The 23226-nt window shown below is 41.7% G+C and overlaps 1 protein-coding gene across 4 annotated transcripts in view; it reads right to left on the bottom strand.

Moving 5' to 3' along the window:
• MGRN1 (mahogunin ring finger 1) overlaps positions 1 to 23226 on the bottom strand; it is a 131112-nt gene that overhangs the window by 3611 nt on the left and 104275 nt on the right. The window contains exons 11-17 of one of the 4 annotated variants that reach the window (XM_069089504.1): positions 17127 to 17236; positions 15192 to 15257; positions 12855 to 13078; positions 12591 to 12714; positions 12211 to 12256; positions 7682 to 7786; positions 3508 to 3552 (exon numbers count right to left, since the gene is read on the bottom strand). In XM_069089504.1, coding sequence (XP_068945605.1) covers positions 3512 to 3552; positions 7682 to 7786; positions 12211 to 12256; positions 12591 to 12714; positions 12855 to 13078; positions 15192 to 15257; positions 17127 to 17236 — 716 coding nt within the window. In that variant the 3' untranslated portion in view covers positions 3508 to 3511. The remainder of the gene's footprint in view (positions 1 to 3507; positions 3553 to 7681; positions 7787 to 12210; positions 12257 to 12590; positions 12715 to 12854; positions 13079 to 15191; positions 15258 to 17126; positions 17237 to 23226) is intronic. The other 3 variants (XM_069089487.1, XM_069089515.1, XM_069089495.1) reach the window with 3 other exon arrangements.

Here is a 23226-nt window from a genome sequence, read left to right as displayed (position 1 = left end):
ATGGAATTAAAATGACCCCTTAGGGTCACAGAACATCTGGCCTTTCCTCTGGCTGAAGTTTTATTGACTGTGAATCAGAAACTATTTTATGAAATAATTTGTAACCAGATTAGAATTTAATTGATATACTATCCTCATGACAGAAAATGAGATGCAACATGGCATATGCAAATAGAAGGGCTAGTCAAGAGGATCTGGGTTCAAGTTTGACATATATTGGCCATGTGAACATGGGTGAGTGACTTAACCTCTCAGTGCCCCAGGCAACGCTCTAATGCTATAAATTATAAATAAGCTGCTATCTGCATCAATGGAAGGAGCTCTCCCCTAGTGATGAAACCACATTTCCAGACCGGTAGCGAAGACAAGAAGAACCACAAACTGAAAAGAAGTCGAAATCATCTCCATCAAATAATGATCAAATCTGATCGGAGAGCTCCAATGGAAAAGAGAGAAATTATGCCCCTAGTCATTGATAGCCATTCATGGGGAGCTAGTTTCAGTAAAAGGAGCCAAGTTACAAGAATCTGCTAACTTGTAATTATCAGAAAAATATAATTTTTTAAAAAACATGGTGCTTCAAGGAGTAAACAAGAGCTATGCGGAAAATTCACTTTGTTGCAGAACAACCAGATTCATGTAGAGATAAATCAGGCTTGATTCTCTGCTTACAGAAAGCTCCATGGCCCATGACCCAGGGGAGGCCAATTTAATTCTATTTTTAGAAGGCCCACAGACACACCTAGAGCACGTTTCCCATCCCAAAGCACCAACAACTACATGGAGGAATAAACCTTTTTGTTGTGTTTGACACTTAGAAGTTATAAAACAAAGTACTTTCCTAAGTCACAGGAATGTGTTTTTGAGTTTGCCACCACAACTGTATACCAAACAAGGAAAAGTGCTTGAGTGGAGTGTGAAGGTCCAGCAACTGTTCACCCAGGGGCATTCACTTCTCACCCCTGCACTGGGGTTTCAGAGATCAAAAGGGAAAAGGCCTCCCCCGTTTGTAGAGAGAGTAAGAGGCCTGAGGAAGAGCCCCTACTACAATCTGGGCTCCAGGCAGAAAAGATATTCTTGAGGGTATGGGGGAAGGCAGTGATATATTGACAGTCTTCTTCAAGGCCGGCTAGTATTACTGCAATATCTTTTATGTTACAGGTGTTAGTCATAAATCAGATTTCTGCCCATCAGTTACACCACTATCTAAAAGGAAAGATAAGAGATCCCTCTGTGGAAAAGAGAAATCAACCCAAATTTATTTCTGTGTAAATATGGATATTCCACAATAACTCATCTTTACTTCTTGAAATGTCACTTAAAAAAGAAACTGTTTTAGTTAGAAATTCTTCCAAATGCTTCATGTTCTTCCCTGCCTTCTTATACAGCCCATATAGAACACCATCTTTTCCCCATGCCCTGGGTCACTCACTGAGGCAGAAAGACAAACTGCTGTATTGTGTGCACTGATGTCCTCAGGATCCTCAGCTATCTTCCCCAATTGGGGCTACATTCTTTCTCCTTCCTGAAATGTCTGAACCCTTGGGTCAGATTTGTACAGTCTTTTTGGTCTCTTTCTTTATTATAAGATTGCCAACTGTCACCAAGTCTGCTGCTTTCAGCTGGTCTAGACCCTTCCAACTTCAGCTTTGCTAATTCCCATCTTCTGTGGGCTGGGAGGTCATGTAAGCAAGCTTGTCAGAAGAGTAGAAAAAAGTGTAAAGAAGCTGAGTGGCAGTAACATCCTTGCTCCCTGGTACCCATTTTCTACTGGACTGAATTTCTTCTTTTTTTTTTTTGGAGGGCAATTGGGGTTAAGTGACTTGCCCAAGGCCACACAGTTGGGTGTTTTTTGGTTTGTTTTTTTTTTAGTTAAGTGTCTGAGGCCGGATTTGAACTCAGGTACTCCTGACTCCAGAGCCGGTGCTCTATTCACTGAGCCACCTAGCCATCCCATACTACTGGACTGAATTTCAAACTGGAGTCATTCTGACTTGAAATACAAGCTGGTTCTTGAGGCAGTTAGGTGGTGCAGTAAATAGAGTACTGGCCCCGGAGTCAGGAGGACCTGAGTTCAAATCCGGCTTCAGACGCTTAACACTTACTAGCCGTGTGACCTTGGGCAAGTCATTAACTTCACCCCAACTGCCCTGCGTTCCCCCCTCCAAAAAGCAATGGACTATTTTCTTCAAACCTTTATGCAGGTATATTGTTCCATTTCTTTGGAAGATGCCTTGACTATCTGGTAGTTTAGTTTTCAGAAGAAAAACCAAAGACTGTTATTGCTTCCTATCTAATTAGGTCCAACATCCAGTGACTAGAGTGAAAGTAGCAAGGAGGAGGGTGTTTATCTGGGCATACAAATGCGTAACTGCCTAAACCACACGTATTTCTCCCATCTCCGAGTCTTTAGTTTTGTTATTATATCACATTTATATAGTCCTTTAAGGTTTGCATAACAGAACATCTGTAAAACTGGCATTATCCTTGCTTTCTTACAATTGTCTCATAATGGATTTTCTAAGATACTGAATTTCCAATTGGAGTCCTTTTCATTTCAAACACAAGCTGGTTCTCAATACAGGCTGGATAACTTGGCACCTGCCTCTCACTAGCCTTGGGAACTTAGGGAAAAGGAGGCTCAATAAATCTCGTATTTGGCACAGTCTGTTTCAAGGCTGTTTCTGCTCTCTTAGCCTCTTTAAAACTGCATTCTAATGAATATATGAAAATTCCCAACTAAGTATTAGACCATGGGCAGATTCCTAGGTGCAAAAACATCAGCTGGGCCCAGAAAGCTGTGGTTTGGTGACTAGGATGCCAGACTAAGAGTCAGAGATCTTGGGTTTGAATCCTGCATCTGCCAGTTACTATCTATGGGATCTTAACTCCTGGGGTCTCATTTTCATCAAATTTCAATAATGGGATTGGTCTAACCTATTTCTAAGTTCTTTTCCAACTATAAATCCCAAGATCCTTAACACTGGAAGCTGGTCAGAGAACACCTCAATTGAATTTATATGGGAAAAAATTATATCTTTATGTTCATATAACTGGTTTCCTCTGTAATTTTATATGTTTTTATATTTTATGTTATGCATTTAAAAAACATTATTTTGAGGAGAAGGGGTCCACAGGCTTGACCAGACTGCCAAAGTGATCCAAGACATAGTAAGGTTAAGAGCCCCCACTTTAAATTAAAGACTAGACCTCAGCTGCATTATGAGATCTTTGGACTACAGTTTACAGAATGTGAAAAAGGTCTGGATGTAAACACTGTTAAATTAGGACTGTATACAGGGCAAGGAGTAGAAGAAATGAATGAAACTCCCATCTAATGGATTAAACCATTAAGACCATCTTATATGCTTGGTGACTTAACTAGATTTTTTATCTACCCAAATACTTAACAGAGTGTTTTATATGAAGCAGGTACTTAATATTCAACTGGACTGAATTCATCAGAAAGACAAAACCCAATTAGGCATATGAAAGGAGAAAACATACCAGCTTATTCCTCTATACCAATAGAGCAGGAATCAGGACCCAGTGCTATCCAGATAGGGGGGTAGGAGAGACAGAAAATGAAGGAATTATTAGAAAAGATCTTAGAACAGACTCGTAAATTTTGTAGCAACTAGAATAAAGTTAGAGCAAAATGAAAGGGATATGGAAACAATGTACTCGGTTTGAACATACTGGTTTGCAAAAGCAAAAAAGAAAAAACAAAATCATAACTACTCTTTATCTACTTAAAATTATATATATAAATCAAAAGCAATGTTATCTCTTCTCCAACTGCTGGTAAACTATGAAAATGAAAAATGATTTCTACACACAGAAGAGGTAAGAGAAATTCTTGGTTTCTCACTTCTTTAATTCAAAAGGGTTAAATAAACTCTGTAGTCATGTATGTGTCCAGGTACCTGGAAAACCAGAGAGAAAGCTTGTTCATAGCTACTCCCAAAGATCTAGATGCCACAACTCCCAAGAGACTAGAGTTTATTATCACTGTGAGCCATGGAAAAAGAGGGACAATAGCTTTTGGAAACTCAAGATCAGGTTCCTATTGTTTTAAGTACCTCATTCTGAGAAATGCAAATCTCCCGCTCTTTATTAAATAATGAACTTCTGCTTTCTCTCATTACTGTTCATGTAAATGAGCCTCTCTAATAATTTTTATGGAACTGTCAGGTAAACTGAGCTTGTCAGATGATACTGTCTAATTAGACTGTTTAAAGCCAGTAACAGAGAAATCAGCAGAGAGAAGAGGAAATCCAGGGCCAGTGTTTCTAGGATTCCAGCTCTGTCAGATATTACCAAAGCAATTTCTTGAATGTGTCTGAGCTCTGACAGAAACCGTATAGACATGCTCAGGGGAAGGAGCATGTAATTAGTGTCCACTGTCCTCACTGACTCTGCCGTACAGGGACAATGGCTTCCTGGTGTTCTCTCTGGCCACCCCTCAGGCCCAGAATGGTCTCCCTCCTCATCTTGGCTCCCTGGTTTCTTTCAACGCTCAGGGAATATCCCACCTTGCATAGGAGGCCTTTCCCGGGCCCTCCTGTTCTTAGTGCCTCCTCTCTGTTTGTTATGTCTTCTTTATCCTCCATAGCTAATTGCATGTTGCCACTACCATTAGATAGTGAGGTCCCTGAAGACAGGAGCTGTCTGTTATCTCTCTTTATGTCTCAGCACTGGGCATAATGCCTGGCACACAGTGAAGTGTTTATTAATAACAAATATTTAATAATTAATAACTGTTTTTTGACTAACAAACTGACTGAGACATAAGACTCTGCAGTGGTGGAGCCCAGGATGGGGAGGAGGATTGGGAAGAGCAGGCCACCTATGGCCTGAAGGACAGAGCGGCCGGCACCTGCTGATGGTGTGTAATCACTCCTTCTCCATGCCTTCTCTCACCCTTTCCCCTTCTAAACTCTGAGGCCAGCTCCTCTGGCACAGCTTAGCTTTCCCTAAGGCCCTCAGCTTAGACCCTCGGCTTCAGGGAAAAAAGAAACTGCTTCCTACTGAAGAGGGTTGGATGAAATTCCCATCATGTGTTAAGTGCCTACTATGTGCCAGGCATCGAGCCTAAATGCAACAGGCCGGTAGCCTCCCTTTTCACCCCAGTCCACTGCGGAATTGTTGTTACCATGTGAACAAATCAAATATTTAATTGTTACTGAATCACTCAATCATAGATTTAAGTCTGAAAGGGACCTTTATTTAATCCCATCCCTCATTGTACAGTGAAGAAACTTAGTTTTAGATCCAAGATCTGACATTCCTTTCCCTATAATATTCTTCCAAAGCCTAAAAAGTCATAGCTTATTGACATGCTGCCCCCAAACCATATTTTTATGAAAAGGTCCAGTGAAGCTTTCCTGGGAGCTATGTGACCCTGAATTCCCCAAAATATTTGACTCAATGGATGCCCTCTACATCCACTATTTGTCCCTTAAAAGAGGGATCAAGCTAGAAAATAATAAATTTGGAACTGGAAAAAAACTTAGAAATCATGTTTCCCTCAGTTTAAAGATAAGAAAAATAAAGCCAGGGGAGATGACTCAACGTACTGGCCCCTGGGTCACACAGCTAGTAAGTATATAGCAAAGTTGACAATAAGCTACCTTCTCCTGCAATAAGTGACTACACGTATTCAGAGGCTGAAGACAGTTTCATGATTGGATTGCTCAGATCCATTCAGCAAGTTCTTTTAAGACGGGTCTTACTTGGGGCGGCCAGGTGGCTCAGCAAGTAAGAGCACCGGCTCCAGTGTCGGGATGACCTGGAGATCGAATCCCAGGCTCAGACACTCAGCACCATACCCAGAAATAACTGGCCGTGTAACCTTGAGCAAGTTACTTAACCCCAATTGCTTTAAAAAAAAAAAAAAAAAGATGGGTCTTATTCAGTCTATGGGTTCCCTGAATACAGAGCTCAGAAGCTCAGAGAGTCCTGAGCCTTGAGTCAGGAAGACCTGAGTTCAAATATAGCCTCAGACACTAGCTATGTGACTCTGGGCAAATCTCTGCCTGCCTCAGTTTCCTCAACTGTAAAATGAAGATAATGATAGCACTTATCTCCCAGGACTGATGAGATAACACCTATAAAAGACACAGTGCCTGGTACAAAGAAGAGACTTAAATAAATGCTTGTTCCTTTCCCTTCCCTCACAATGACCAGAATAGCAATCAAATACATTGTGATAAATCATAAAAGGGATGTTTAGGTTATTTTTTTTAAAGCTGTTTTCCTCATAGAAAAAAAAAAACAATTGTTTTCAAAGCTACAATGAACTTAAACTGAATCGCCCTGGTTTATCCTATTGTATAATTCAGTAATACTGTATTCTTTAAACATAATGCTTTTGCTGTGAGAGTCAATTCTTTTTTTTTCTTTTTACTTTTGCAACAGAAATTATTTTGCCTTTAGATACTAACATTAACAATTCTATTGATTAAGCCCTTTGTTGATCACTATTGACTCTAACTAAGACTGTGGTAAAAGAAAGCAATTTTAAAAATCCAGCCACCCAATTACCTCCTTTTATTTTATTAATATAATATTATTTTATTACATTAAAATAGCAGGTTTCTTAATTCCTAAAATGGAATCTAGAATTCTGCTTGAGGTTCCAGATACCAGTGAGCAATGCTTTCCATTCTCTGCAATGAAGTTTTTCAGCATTTGGAAAAAATGGGGAAGCTGGATATTTTTATAGTCAATTCTAAATTATCTCCATAGTATGGTTTCATTATTTAAATTTCTAGAAATGTCAGACATAGCTATGTTCAATGAAAGCACACAAAAAAGTAGTGCCCTCCCTCCAAGATTATCTCCAAATTCATCCTGTTCATCCAAATTCATCCAAATTCATCTATCTTCTTTGCACATACTGGTTTGCATGTTGTCTCCCCCACTTGATTTTGAACTCCTAGAAAGCAGGGATGGTTTTTTCCCTTTTTTTTTTTTGTATCCCTGGGGCATAGCAGGCATTTAATAAATGCTGGTTGACTTGAGGTAATCTCCCCTTTAGGATTATGCTATACTATCCTCCTTCTGATGCACTGAGGTCAAAGACTGGGGGCAGAAGACAAAAAGCACCTCAACAAATCAAGTAAGACAACAAAGAAGGGGAGGATCTCCTAGCCTGTGCCTTGGGGGAGCAGAGAGGAATGAGAAAGAAGAAGATACTTTCCCTTTTAATATCTGGGTGGGAAGAGTTACTTAAAGGTACTTAGCATATTTACCGTAAAGATTCAATGGCTGATGGAAAAGTTATAGTTGAGGAAGAACCGCTATCCTTGGCAGTAGTATTCTGGGGGAGGGGAGGCAGTGGAAGGGAAGGGAGGGGAGCTGTTTCTCCTACTGTGGTCTCCAGTTTGAAAATTATACTCTCAAATCAGGGCTGCTAACCAAGATCTGCCCGTATTAGAGCACTGCACCCCCCACCTCCCCAGCCCCGAAAAGTTTAATCCCTGTTAAATTCAGGGAGGTTTCTGAAGCCTCATCTGGTATTCTCAGTGATTCAACTGCTCCTGAAGCACAGACCCAGTACTCTGGCTCAGTCCCACCTTGTGCTATATTACTAAACCTTGTGCACCACTGAACAAGGTAACTAGGGAACACCCATTCCCTAGTCATGTGACAAAAGGAAAAGCTGGTTGATTATTACCTGGTAGGTATATGTCAGCTGGAGGGTCAGTCCCAGGTTGATTAAGGCTTCTGTGCTCCGTGCTGCCGTCCTGTAAGACATCCTCTATGGATGGGGCTTGGCTCTCTAAATCAAAAGGAAAGGAATCAAATTAGGGACCAGTCTTCATGGAGACCCATTTTTAATGGAAAAGACGCTATCAGTAGTCCTAACAACTGAGGCTGCCTGTTCTCCTAAAGGAACATCTCTGAAATGGCACAACATTGGGAAAAACACTTGAATTTAACTTCTATCAAGATCAAACATGAACACCTGGCCATGTAACCTTGAGCAAGTTACTTAACCCCAATTGCTTAGGAGCAGTCAGGTGGCTCAGCGAGTAAGAGCACCGGCCCCCATGTCAGGATGACCTGGAGATTGAATCCGGGCTCAGATACTTAGCACCACACCAAGAAATAACTGGCCATGTAACCCTGAGCAAGTTACTTAACCCCAATTGCTTTAAAAAAAAAAAAAAAAGCTCAAACATGACTTAAAATGGTCCCAGTAGCTTCACTTCTTGTATATTTCAAAAATTTAAATTCTGAGAATTATCCCTTATGTATGAATGAAGGAAACAAACATTTATGGAGTGAGATTAAGACAGAGAAAAGCTTAGCCATCCATCTTTTGGGATCCCTGCCCACCATTAAGCATCTCTGGAAGACACTGGCTTTTGACTGGCCTAATACTTAAAAAAAATTTAAATGATCCAAATTGCTCCCTAAGATTCTCATCTGCCTTAGCCTCAGTGCTCTCCTTAGTTGAGAAAAGCAAGGAGCCCAGAGTTTAAACTTTCTAGCCTTCCTGTGAATCTTGGGGAAGATCCTGGGGATTCCCAAAGCCTAGGACCCAACCTTGAGAGACTGTTGCCCAGCACCACCAGACTGCAGACTTTAGGGCAGCAGCAGACTCAATGATTCTACAATAAGCAGATGCTTTACTACTCCTGTCTGAACAGCATTCTGACTTCTGAACACAGGCCCTGGAATGACTACCAATAATTCCCCTGCTCATCTCTTCCTCTTTTCTCACAACTGAGACAGGGAAATTCTTCTTTGACTATTATGGAAATAGCATGACTGACATCACTAGGGGAAGGGACTGTCCCATTCTTCATATTATTCATAAGGCCTAACACAGAGCTCCAAGACTGTTTGTGGGTTAATGGTTAGAGTTCCAGACAGACCCCAGTATTAAAAAGGGACTATGGTTTCTATACAAAAAGGCAAAAATCCATTTCTTCTCCAACCTTGTTTAGTAACTAGTCTTGATGGAGAGAGGGGAGTGTTTGGGGAAAGAAATGTGGGTGGTTTGGGTTACATTAGATGGAGAGTGGCAGTGCTCATAAACAATTCTACAAAAAGCAAGTAATTACCAAATATTTTAAGGTAGGAAGACTACTTATTTGGTTATCAGTAGAAAGAAGAGCTTATTCCTCACTCTCCTGTCCTTGCTTTTGGAAAAGAGGACACTTTACAATCAAGTGTCAGGATGCCCTTACTAAATCAAGGGAAGATTGGTAGAAATAGGGGTCTGGCTGACATGGTGATGGTATATTATAACAGGGATAATAGATAAGAATGAAAAATTATTCAATCATGTCTGACTCTTTGTGACCCCTTTTGGGGTTTTCTTGGCAAAGATGATGGAGTGGTTTGCCATTTCCTTCTCCAGCCAATTTTACAGAAGAGGAAACTGAGGCAAACAGGGTAAAGTGACTAATAAGTGTCTAAGATTAGGTTTAAACTGAGGAAAATGAGTGTTCCTGACTCCAGGCCCAGCACTCTATTCACTATGCCACCTAGATGTCCCTGAGAAGGAAAAGAGAGAACATTAAAAAATAATTATCATTTATTAAACTCCTACTGTGTATTAAACCTTGAATGAAACTAAAGAAAAGGGCTGGGCACTTCCTTGTTCTTTCTGCGCACCTTGACAACAACTCCCAAATGTATTTTTATGCTGTTATGGCATTACATTTAACTACTTTGGCTCTTCCTTTGGCTTTAGATTTGTTGGGATTTTCATCAGAGACTTTCTCAAAAATATTTTAGAACTGTATTTGAATTTAGCATGTAAAGAAGCAGAGTACTATGCTGGAAAAACCCCAGACTTACAAGTAAGGAGACCTGGGCTCAAGGACCAGTCTCATTATTTACTAGCCATAAGACTTTGGACAAATCACTTTACTGCTCCAAATCTGTGAAATGAAAGTATTAAAAATCAATGTACCCTGCCTACCTTATGGGGTTGTTGTCAAACTGAAATGGGATATAATGGATGTGATAACAAACCATGATACTGGATGAATGTAAATTATTATCTTTATAGAAAGGCCAGGCTTAAATGAAAAATAATTTAATTTAACTACAATTGGTTTCTCTCTGAACCAGTACCAGTTTAGGGGCTGGAGGAGGCCGCTAAGAAACAGAGGGAAGTGAGCCTGAATACAACTTCATACATAGCCAGACTGACAAAAGAGGTCAGTCCCTGTAGAGAAGATGACAAGGCGTCTGCAGAGAGGTCAAGATTATGAGCATCTGGAACATTCCCTGGCTTTTCCCACTGAGGCAATGGCTCAGTGTGTCCTGGCCCTCCAGTGGCCAGGAAGGGTCAAGGCACACTTATGCATAACCAGAGCAATGCAGGAAATGAAACTCAGTATCAGGTATTTAGAACGGGATGTCAGAGCTTAAAATGACCTTCAGGCTCATCTAGTACAATTTCTCCTCCATTATGCAGCCCAGAGATATCTGCTCAAGGCAAATAGGCCCATTTAGTGGCAAAGCCAGGGTGATAACACAGATTTCACGGCCAAACAAGAAAAAGGCATAATTTTCAAATCCTAGATAAATATGGAAGGAGAAATCTCAGTGTAAAGGCATTAAAAGTTATATTTCTGTGTTTCATTAAATATTTGATGTAACATCCTTCCTTAGGGGACACAAAGTTCATTTAAGTATCTCACTGGCCACTCCTTTGTAATCCAAGCCAAGTATGAGCCTATAAACAATGCTCCCTTACATCTTCACCCACTAAAGTCATAATTCCCACTGGCTTTCAAACTCTAGCAAAAGATTTACTTTTATATATTTTTCAAGTTTTACATCATGATGTCTTTTGATTTACATCATGGTCACTCCCAAATATACACTCTTTCTCATTACTCCCTAGGGTGAAGCCTTCCCTCAAAACAAAGAAAAAAATCAGTTCAACAAAACCAAGCTACACATTAACCCCATCTGACACTAGATACATCAATCCATAACTAGTCTGAGATAATGCATACAGGCTCCTTTCAGAATTGTCTTTAAGTACAAATTTATTTTTTAAAAACCATCATCAATCAACAAGCATTTTTTAGGTACCTACTATTGCCATGCTATTGGGCATCACAACATAAAAGTGAAGCATTCCTTGCCCTCAAGAAGCTTAATTCTGCTAGGGAGGTACATCATTTTCACATTAAGTAAATTTGGGATATTTACAAAAGAAGGGGGAACCAGAAGAGGGCTATTAAAAGAGGTAGCATTTGAACTGAGTTTTGTAAGGAGTTTGGGACTCCCAGACGCAGAGGTCAGCAAGGATAACAGTCCAAGCATCAGAGTGAGAGTCACAGATGTGGAAGATGAACTTCTGTATAGAAACAGCAAACAGACCAGCCTGGGCCTGGCTTAAGGGAGAAAGTCTGTTAATATATGCCGGAGTCAGGCTGTGAAAGGGCTTAAATACCCAACCGAGGGATCTGCATTTTCTCTAAAGAGAATGGGCAGGCACAGAAAGCTGCTGAGCAGAGGAGTGATGTAGTCAGACCTATGCTCCAATGTAAATTTGGTGGCTGAGTTAATCAAGTGGAATGTGGATTGAAGGGCAGATCCTAGACTCAGGGTGAGCCCTTAGGAGGCTATTACAGCAGTCCAAGTAAGAGGTGATAGAGGCCTGGATGAGAGTGGTTGTGGTGTGAGTAGAGAGAAGGATGAATGTAAGGGATGCTGAGGAAGGAGAATCAACAAGATTTTGCAACTATCAGAGCGTTATGGCTGAAAACCTGAGAAAACAGCCTGAAAGTTCCCTAAAGGAGTATCAATTAGTATAAGCCAAGAGTATGTTATTTCTAGTTGGCCAAAGCTGACATGGACAATCAAAGAAGACGGCACCTTTTCTCTTACAGTGAGGTAGAGAAAACCCTAGGGAATTCACTAGGATTGAATGTTGTTTTAACAAATGATGTCTCAGATAGCCCCGTCCCCAGGAGGTTTGCTATCGCTAATGAGCACTGTAATAGCGGAAAACACAAACGGTCTGCTTGGCCAGAGGTCTCTCCCAGGGTAACAGACTTCGGTGAGACGAGGACCTATCCAAACAGAGGGTGTGGATGAGGACAACCGAAGGCCTAGAGCAGTTTCACTGCCATCCTAAGCCTACAAAGAAACTTTCTGCAGTACTCATTTAGAACCAGTGCATGCTCCAAAAGTTGTCACTCTGAAGGAAAGTAGAACATAGCTTACCTTGTTTTAGAGACGGGACCTCTTCAATTTCCTCAGTTATGAAGCTCTTAAAAAAAAAAAGGGAAGAAAAGTCCACCTCATTTGGCTATGTACACAAGTTGCTATCAGTGGCCTAGGGCCTAGAACAGAATTACACCTTAGCCAAGTCCACAAGCTACAACAGGGACATAAGGTTAGTAACTTTAGAACTTAGAGTTACTGTCATCCACCCCCACTTACAATAATGATTAACAAACAGCCATTGCCTGCTTTTTTTCTAAGTAAACGCCCCTTAGCCTACCACATCAGAGGAAGTCTTAAGGCAAGCTTCCCAGAACAAAGCTGACAGATTCACAGTGACTGACCTCCCAGGTCAGGCTCAGGCTAGGAATTCGACATACCTCGGGTGAGCTGCTCTCTCGAAGGACTAGCTCAGCACCACTTAGTGGGGGAGGTGAGTCGGAATCTTCAGAGAGTTTCTCTTCATCTTCTTCATGGATGGGAGATGATGGGGAGCGTAATGTGCTAGAACGATATAAGGATGACAAAAAATAGGCTCGGTTGCTTGGGCATCACAGATGCACACACATCATTCCATTTCCCATGATCCTGACAGAGCAGAAGATCTTGGAAGGAATACTACCTACACACACAATGATACTGACCTGTCTGGAGACTTGTTTGGCTTGCTCTTCTGAAGGCTGCTCTCCAAGGCTCTGTCGAGCCCAGCAAGAGGACAGCCAGACGGAGAGAGCCCATCAGAAACCCCTGAATAAGTGATTTCTTCATAAAGCGGAGCTGAAGGAATAGCGGGAGAAATGGAGCGAAGGCCGTTCAGAGCTTCGAGCAAGGAGATGGGCTCATATCCAGGTGGGATGTTGTCAGAGTTCTGTGAATTACAGGCAGAGTTCAGGATAAGGCCCTTTTTTAGAATACCACGTAGCCCTTAAGACATGGGGCCCAAAATGAGATTCCTGCCTTAAGACAGCCCTGTACCCCCAGTGACATCATACTTCTAAGAATGTAAGTTTTCTAAGGAACTACCCTATCCGATTCTGGCTAGAAATTCCTCCTTACTGGGGCCTCAGAAAATGCTTTCTGTATTCACTAATATGGAAACCACCCTCCTTTTGGTCCCTTTTGAATGCTGCTGAAAAGCAGGTCCTTTAGTTGCTAAGGGGAAGAAAAGGTGAGTGCTTTTAAGAGGGACAATACATACAGGACCAATGTGAAGCAGGGAGCCAATACCTCCTCCACATAAAGGATGAGCATGCGGGTTCTAGTATTTTCTGACCATCTACACTGTCACTGAAAGGACTCCCCCTTACTACGTATTGCCCTCTCAGAAGATCACTGTATCCCTAACCCTAACTTAAGCCCTCCCTGAGGCTACCTGAATCTAAGCAGGGATGGAGGCCAAGCTAGATAGGAAAAAGGTGAGATCCACTGAAGCATATATGAAAATTTATCCTCAGGCTAGGGCTCAGAGCTCCTTCCTGGCTTTTGGTATCTATAATCAGGGAAAGAATGAACAGCTGGTGAGAGTTAGTAGAAGAATGGAGAACACAGGAGAGCTGAGAGGGCAAAGCAGGAGATTCCAGTACATACCAAATGAGTCTGAAGCTCTTGTGCTTCAGCCCCATGCCTGGGATCAGAGCATCCCACCTACCCCAGACCTTCCGAAAGAGAGTCAAAGAGCTCACGGGTTGGACTGACAAGGCTGATGGGACTGATGGTGCTACAGAGTGGCGATTTAGAACAGGATACGAACCTCCCTCTGCTTTTCTGGATTAGCCTTGCTCAGAAACAGGGTAGGTCTTTCAAGGAGATGGAAAGAGGGAACTAAGAGGGGACATGGCATGGAAAATGGAAATAAAAAAGGGAGGCAGGCAGTGAGGAGTCAAGGGTGCACTCCCTTCCTGCTTAAGTAACTTTCCTATTAATATGTTAGAGGTCAGTTTAGCATTTGGTGCGCCAGATAAATTCTTTTGTATTTTTTCCTTTTAACATGTCTTGCTTTGGGAAACCTTTCTTTCACATATGATTTAGTCTTTAAAAGTAGATACCTGCTTTCCTAATAATTCCTACAGGTATATTTTTAATTAACAGTTACAACTTTTGAAGTTAGACTTTCTCTTTTCAAAAAGCCAAATCCTCAGGAGACATAGCAATTCAGGTGACATTTTTTTTTTTTTTTTGCCTTTTGGAGGGCAGTTGGGGTTAAGAAACTTGCCCAAGGTTACACACAGCTAGTTTTTTTGTGTGTGGGTGTTAAGTGTCTGAGGCTGGAACCAAACTTGGGTCCTCCTGACTCTGGGGCCAGCGCTTTACTCACTGCACTACCTAGCCGCCCCTCAGGTGACATTTTCATCAGGTTTATCTCTAACTGCCATTAATATGTCTGGGCTGCCCTATCCTGTTCTCCAAGTTGCAAAGGACATCTGGGAAAATTCAAGACCTTAGACTAAACAGACAAAAACCAGTAAATCCAAATACCAAGTGCAGAAAGCAGGGCGATGAGAAACAAACACTTACAAGAAATGCCATTTGCAATAAAAAAGCAACAATATTAATTCCACCTTCAACATTAGTTCCATTTGCCAGCAGGAAAAAAAAAAGGTGAACAAGAGCATTTAAAAGAAACACAAGAAGCTTAGCAAAGCTGGCAAGAGAACCTGTAGCCAGCTCACGGCTTGGTGAACCAGCCCCTAGCAGGAAGGAGCCCCGTCACCTACAGGCCTTCAGCCTCGGCTTTGGAAGGAGCCCCTGCACCTACAGGCCTTCGGGCTCGGCTTTGGAAGCAGCAGCTTGGTTCAGAAGCTCTCTTCCTGTGCATGCACAGAGGACTATAGGGAACTGATCCTGCTTTAATGGCTTAAGCAAATGAAACATACTAGGAAGTAAATCCTAATGTTTGGGGAAGAGAATGGCTTTCCGTATGAGTCTGTTTTCTGGTTGGGGGATGGGGCAATAACGTAGCCATATAGACCAAATACACTTACTGTTTCCCTTTTAGGTTTCTTGCTGGCCAATGAGACAGGGTTCGACTTTGATTTTTTAAAGGGACACTGTCAAGATAAAAATCATATATTTTACAATAACTAACATCCCTCAAACAATGGCAGAGTTTTCTGAAAGGGAATTTCCCAATTTTCTGACGACTATTTATGTGATGGATTCCCTACCCACCCCCACATGTCCCCCCACCCACTTTTTAGGTACCCTTGGGGCACTGAATGACAACACATACTGGTCAGTTTCACTCTAGAACTAGTCAGTTCCTCCAGCCAGGGAGTTTTATTAAAAACAAAAACAATCCTAAACACAATCCCCACCACCCTACATTCTCATTGCTGACCCACTTGAGAAATTTAATCATTTCTGCTCATATCATGTTATCTAAGAGCAGCCTTATGAACAGCCATTTGCCCAAAGTTATCAAATAATCTATGCCAGGTGAGTGGCAAAGGATATGGATTTTATTTATTCAACTATCTGAACCTCTTTAGGGGAAGGAAGGAGGGAAGGGAAGCTTTGGACACTAACCTGAAAGGTGCAGAGACTTTTTTTATATATGCAATCTAAATTTGAGGCCTGCATTGCTTGACAGTGTCCCTTTAATTTATCACCTTTATGGGAAGGTGCCCAGCCCTGTACTCAAGTAGCAGGACATCACGCCATGGAACAAACATTCTAACATTCAACTACATGCAGCAGAAACACTGGGTTGTTGTAAAAGACAATTTGGTCACCAAGTCCTTCAGTTAAATGTTAAAGATCTTTATTAAAAATGGGTTAATCATACAGATGTGCTTCATTTTATGCTAACATATGTTTCTGGAGAGTTGCATATGATCTGAGTCTTTGAAAATCAAACCCTATTTATTGTACCAGAATGGTTTGTTATGTGACATCAGTATGCTGTAAAGCAAAGAACACAGTCTCCCTAATTCAAAGAACTTCTGAGCTATTATCTATTTCAAATTCTTCATTTTACAGAGGAAGAACCTGAGGCCCCAAGAAAGTCAAGTGACTTGCCCAAGGTCACACAGATGGTTGGTGCAGAACTGGGGCTACATCTCAGGTATTGTGATATCCCTTAATTTTTGCACTGTACTCTGCTGCCTCCTGATATTTCATTTTCAGGATTGATTTAAGTGAGGTATACCCGCATCAGCAACTTTTTTTTTTTGGAGGGGGGAGGGCAGGGCAATTGGGGTTAAGTGACTTGCCCAAGGTCACACAGCTAGTAAGTGTGTCAAATGTCTGAGGCTGGATTTGAACACAGGTCCTCCTGACTCCAGGGCCGGTGTTCTATTCACTGCACCACCTAGCTGCCCCTCAAATTAGCAGTATTAACAGCATCTGGATTGACAGCAGCAACTGGATTGACAGCAATTAGTGTCCCTAATATTCAGTAGAGGTACTCAGGGGCAGGAAGAGGGCAGGGAATCACAGACCTTCATCATTGTTGTCATTCATAGGGAAGAAATGAGACATCTTATTACAAAGACTTGCAGGCAGGCACTCAGCTTGTTTAAGGATGGGAAGGAGAGTTCTGTACGGGGCCCAGCCCCTCAAACTATATGCTGCAGCAGGTGTTCACTATTTGCCAGATACAATGGAAAGCAAGGCTTCTTCCAAGCACAGTTATTTACCATTTCATCCCAGTGGAGATGTAGATACCTGTCCTAATGAAGAAACTGAGGCTCCCTACAACTTAAGAGGTTCTGCTTGCCTGTGCCAAACAGCTGATTATTTAGAAACATTTAGATGACAACCTGGACGTTTTGGTATGACACAGGTAGACAGTGCTAGGCTTCTGTGATGCAGTCTCAGCTGCAGATCTTGCTTCTCTCTCTAAGCCCTAAAGCTACAAGTCGTTCTGACCAAGAGTTCCCTCTCTCCAACGGCTCAAGCAAAACTGAGTCACTTACAGAGTGCTCATCGTGGTCCATGCTCTGTGCTAAAACAGGACTGAATGAGACAGGGGACAGCGCTCCTGGCTTCTTCCTCACTGCCCGGATCTGTAGGAGGGCCCGGAAAGCTAAGGAAGCAGAGGGAAAACATATCAGTCATGGGAACAGCTGTTCCTGCTACTATTTAGAATGTGCACCACACTGTGTGGCACCAAATACTCAACGATCCACCAACATGACTCCCACCAGTGCAAGAATAAGAATGAATGGTATTTTAGAATCAGAGGCTGAGGAGGCCTATTAGCTGATCTTTATCTCGTTCTGAAAAAGAGCTGGTATAGAAATGCATTGGTCAAATTTCTTTGGCTTATTGGAATGCACCTAAATATAAGACTAGATGCCTAATATTCAGCATGCATTTACAGGTGATCAAACCCACACTGAAGTGTTCAGGACAACCAGCATGGTGAAAGGCCACCATTCCATGCCACATGAAGTCCAGTTGAAAGAGTGGAGAATGTTTAACCTGGGGAAGAGAGTACTTGGGAGGGGCAGAGGAGGGCAACATAACATCATTTTTCTACCATTTGAAGGGTTTATTATGTGGCAGTGGGATTAGACACGTTCTATTTGGTCCCTTAGGCCAGAACTATGGGCATGGGTGCAAGCTGCAAAGAGAAAGACAGTCTCGATGCAAGGAATTAATCAATAAATTTGATTAATTAATGTCAATTAAAAATGGACTGTTGCAGGAGGTGATGGGTTCCCCCACACTGGAAGTCTTCAAAAGCTGGATGACAACTTGTTGGGTCTGCTGTAGAGGGGAGTCCTGTTCAGGATGGGCTGGAATAGATGGCCCTGAGGTCCCCAGGTCATCACCAGTTGTCTTGACACTGTACTTTGATGGCTCTGGAAGACAGTGAGGCTGATGACTTTGTGTAGCTCTGCCTCACTTAAAACCAATTCATGTGCAAGTCAAGACATCACCCTTGTGAGGTCCTCTTCAAGATCAAAAGACAAACAACAATAACAATGCTGAGATTCTGTGGAGACTTTGGAGGGTTCTCAGACAGGGAATCAGGAGACCCAGATTCTGTTTCTGGCTTTGCCAATGGCCTCCTTTGTTACTACAGTTAAATTAACCTCTTTGTGATCTCAGTTCTCTAGCCTGAAAATGGAAATATTATCTACCCAACAATCCCCCCCTACAGAGTTACAGATATAACTTTTTTTTTTTTGCAGGGGGAAGGCAGGGCAATTGGGGTTAAGTAACTTGCCCAAGGTCACAAGGCTAGTATTAAGTGTCTGAGGCCACATTTGAACTCAGGACCTCCTGACTCCAGGGCCAGTGCTCTATTCACTCTATTCACTCTATCCACCTAGCTGCCCCTGGCTATAATTCTTATTAACCTGTATTGGATATATGGTATATCATAGGTAGACACACATATGTATATGAGAGAAAAAAAGAGAATGAACACAAGTATATTCAGATTCTGTACGGTTAAAGATCAAAAGTAAGTTATAGAAGTTACAAGTTAAGGTCATAAAAGATCAGGGAAGATCATTACAATGACTTGAAGTTAGCTGAATCTTCAGGTTAACCTATTATTTATCACCCTACTCACCTACACAACTATAAAGACAAATAATTTAGTGAATCATGTTTCAAACTGCCTGCATATACCACACAACCCACTCCCAGGACCAGAGAGCTAAGACACTGGGCTCTTTGGGCATCTGGTTCATACAAAGGCAGACATGGGAACCTTGTGGTTTTGCCTCAGTGATCTAGTGAATTTCTAGCACTGTGGATGAGATTTGCAATTTTTAAGTTATACTGGGCTACCCAGAAGACAGTTCTCCTGGAGAAGATCAGTTCTCCTGGAGTGGCAAATTCTTGGAAAGAATATTTGTGGCATCTCCCAGTGCTGAAGAGAACAGTACAGACAGTTCTCCCTTTACATAAATTCATATTATGCAAATTTGGCTTTATGTAAAGAATTCTGAAAGAAATCTGCATTCTAGCCCCAGTTTAGTCAGTATGGTACAATCCAGGGCCCTCTCCCATGGTCTGGTCTTTGTCCCCTCTCTCTTCTTTCATCTGCTTCCTTCCCCCTCCCCTTTCCCCCCTAGGCTTTCTATCAGCCCCAAACTCCATCTTGGAAGTCAAAAGATTAAAGGAAGTATAGCTCACCTTGTTTGGGGATGGAGGAGAAGGGGAAGGAAAGGAAGGAAGATGACCCAGGTGAAGTGGGCTGTTCTATTTCCTTCCCAAACCCAGGATTAGATGCTGGAGAGCTGTCTTCTTAGCTCCAGCTGCAGGGCTAAGAATGTGGATTACTGAAGAAGGTTGCTGACTGTTTTTCCTGAAGTGCTGAGTGGCCAGTGGCCAGAGAGGAGAGTGTCCCACATAGGCCCAGGGCTATACTGCTATCCCTGAACTTCTCCAGGACCAACCCTGATGCAGCAAATCAAGGGGGCAATTCCCTGTCACCCTAAATGCTCTGGGGTTTTTCCTTCCCCCACTGATATCAGTCAAAATTCTGGCGATATATTTAATGGTAATAAATTCGGCATAAGCACACACACACTGATTTCTTGATGGCTATTTCAGCTGCCACAGAGCCTGTGGTTAGAGGAAGTTTTCTGTTCACTTTTTTCCCTGACTTCTCCAGAGTTCATGGAAAAAAGCTCTTGGTCCTCATCACTTGTTTGAGGTCTAAAGATCAGTAGATCCTGAGCTGTTTCCTAGCAGCCCCCTCATCTCTTTTCCAGTCCCCACAACTTGAGTAAAGGTATTATTTTGTGTATGCCTGTTATATAGACTAAGTGGAGTGGGTAGGTAGGGGCAAATTCGCATTACCTAACTTTTAGGTAGTCACTTTATATAGGGGTCTGTGGTATGACCCACTTACATAAAGTGAGAACTGTCTGTATTCCAACTGAGACATGAAGTCTACTTGAAAGACTTTTCAGTGACTGATGAATTAACACTTGATTTTGGCAGATCTAACACTGCAGCTGGCAGCTCATTCCCCCACAAGCTAACATCAAAGCTGCCAGTTATTCTGAGTCATTAACATTCAGTTACATATGGACTGATGTTTGAATGATGCCCAGTGAGTTGTGATCCATTGGACTGAAGGATTCCCTGACCTCTCTCCACTATTTTAGACTGTCTTGGCCAAAGAATCCTTTGACTAGAAAAAACCTGCTTTGCCAATTCCTTACATTACAGCTCCTATCTAATCTGCTTCCCGTTTATGACTGTGTTGCAAAAAAAAAAAACCAAACCCCTAAAACCCAGTTAGAATCCTAGACTTTAAATGAATTGATTCACTGTAGGTTCATGTTATCGGAATGTATAATGCAGTCAGGCCTTGGCAAGAATTTTTCTGCTCATCCAAAATGGCTGTTTGACCAAGGCCTTATTCCATACACTTTCCCTTCTTCTGTTCTCTTCTGCCTGACCTCACCCATATATGACTGTTATACTTCCCTGGTAAGAAAATAACCATCCCCTCATAAGCTCTCTCATTCTCCACTTCAACATATCCCCATTTCTGTATCTATGCTCCTGACCTTTCCCTGAAATCTCAGAACTGTCTCCTCTAAGAAGCTAACACATTTTCCTATACTTTAAATCTTAACAAATCCCCCTGCATTTATTGAGCATAATATAATTGTTATTGTTCAACTGTTTCAGTGTTCTCTGACTTTCTGTGATTGGGGTTTTCTTGCCAAAGATACTGGAATGGTTTTCCATTTCCTTCTCCAGCTCATTTTACAGATGAGGAAACTGAGACAAACAGGGTTATGTGACTTGCCCAGATTCACACAGCTAGTTAAGTGTCTGATGTCATACTTGAACTCAGAAAGATGAGTTTTCCTGACTATAGGCCCAGCAATCTATCCACTGTGCCATTTAACTTCCCAATAAATAAATAATAAATCTGATGCTTCTGAGGCACCTTAATTCTACATTATATATTTTAAAAACCTATCATGCACATACTTATTAGCTGCAGCTATCAACACAACACATGAAAACAAAACAGCAGGTTTAGGTTCTTCATCAAGCTTCTGCATCTTAACAAAGAGTTTCCAAAATGGGAAGACAGTAGCTTGGTGAGGTACTAGATTCAGTACGGCATAAATATGTATGTCATCTAATGGGCAGTTCTTATTAAGTTCAGCTTGACCTATCTCTTCTTTGAGATATGCCTGATCTTACTGTCAATGAGGAAGGATAGTGAAGTTGACTTTCCCACCTTGCTCTCCCTTTATACTACATATACAAAATCTTATCAGGACAGTACTTTAGTCTGAAATCCCAATGGAATAGAAAACCTGTCAGTATTTAATCTGTATCCTAGTCTGAAATCCTTTAAAACATCTTTTCCAAAGCCTTACCTCTTTCTAAAACTAAGTCCAAATTCAGAATAATACTGCATGTAACCACCTAAGTTGTATTTCCTTGTCTCCGAGTTAAGGTCAGCAATTCATAGGTTCTGAAATTCAGGGTTCCTCTCTAAGTTAAGTTTAAAAGTTCAGTTTCCTTAGAAATCACTTTAAAATAAACCTATTACCTTTATACCTAGCTGTTCCTAATCAATTAAAGGAAATCTGTTATCTACAGACCATTAATTATTCTTGTAGGTTGTAATGGGAATGGGAATTTGAAGATCTTCCCTGCCCCTTAATAGACCAAATGTAATAATATGGAGCCTGTGGAGGGAGGAGTTTGTTGAAGAGTGGAGCAGAGCCCAGAGTAAGCTGGGAGTCAAAGCAGTTAGAACAGAGGGAAAAGAGAGGATGCAGGTAAGGAGACAGCTAGGTTTGTGAGTGTTTGTGAGAAGGCTTTAGGGTGGCATTGTTCTCTGCATTATTACTGTGTATATATTTCTTTGTTGCTATTATGAATTTGGTTTTCTGGTGTTGGGATTTGGCTTTCTGTTGTCTGAATAAATGTTTTGCTTCTGTCTTATATATGGAGAGTCTGTTACATTTTACAATTCAGAACTATGCTGGCAAATCATAGCCATTATTGGAGCTGTGAATATTGCCTTGGCAATACACAGGTAGACTAAATCAATATGAATTGCCTAGCAACAAAATGGAAAGATAGGCTGCTAGCCCCAAATTCCCATCTAATCATACTGTCCCCCATGCCTATGATGTTTCAGTCATAACCAATCAAATTGTTTTCCCCAGCTATGACAGAGCCTTCAGTTTTTTGGAAAAAAAATGATCTGTCCGCCTTCACTCAGGGTCTTCTAGCCTGCTGAGAGCTAGAGACTCCTTTTATTGGTAACTGCCAGCCTTACCAGTAAACTGATCAGCTCAGAATTTCAACTGCAACAGTTGGCAAGCCAGTCAGGAGGCCAAAGAAGGGACCCCAATTTCCTGGGAAGCCTCTGGGGGATTCCCTACAATGCTCCAATGTATTCTCCACTGAGGGACTTCTCTGCAGGACTGTCCTGAAGGCTAGACTTCCCCCTCAGTCACAACTCTTCTGAGCCAATGCAAAACCCCCCCCTACTCTTGTGGGGAAATTGCATCTTTGCTTGTCTGTTTTGGTGCACTGTTTGTGTTCAGTGTGAGTATTTGGCAAGAAATGGCAAATAAAAATCTAGGAAACTCCCCAAATTTATAAGCCCCTAAGAGAAATTTTTTCCTCCAAGGGAGACTCCCAGCTCAGGCTGAGGAGTGATCAAAAGATGTCCATCAGTGGTACCCCATTAGGTCATAAACAAGTCCCAGAGGCCACTCACTACCATGGGCAGAAGAGGAGGTTAAGTACTGGGCCTCTTGATATAGTTGGTGAGAAGAAGTGACACTTCCCATTCAAAAAGGGGCTGGGGAATAACTTAAGTCTGGAAACAGAAACACTTCCCAGCTAGAAGGGAATAAAAGCATAGAGCTAGAAAAGATTAAGTAGAATGATAAGGAAAGTCTCTCTAGCCATTACGCAAGGATACCCCTACTAAATTGGCCCAAAATATATAAGAAAAGTCCCAAATATGGCCTGAAAAGGGACTTCTACCTGTGTACACTGATTTTTAAGTGTTTTTCTATGTTGTCATATTACCTGTTTTGTAAATCGAATAAATTT

Source organism: Petaurus breviceps, unplaced genomic scaffold (assembly GCF_028583685.1).
Source record: "Petaurus breviceps papuanus isolate PSGF00001 unplaced genomic scaffold, PetGlider_PUasm1.0 120, whole genome shotgun sequence".
In the NCBI taxonomy this organism is placed as follows: Eukaryota; Metazoa; Chordata; class Mammalia; order Diprotodontia; family Petauridae; genus Petaurus; species Petaurus breviceps.
Note: the sequence above shows the minus strand (reverse complement) of the source record. Positions and strands in the feature narration are given on the sequence as shown.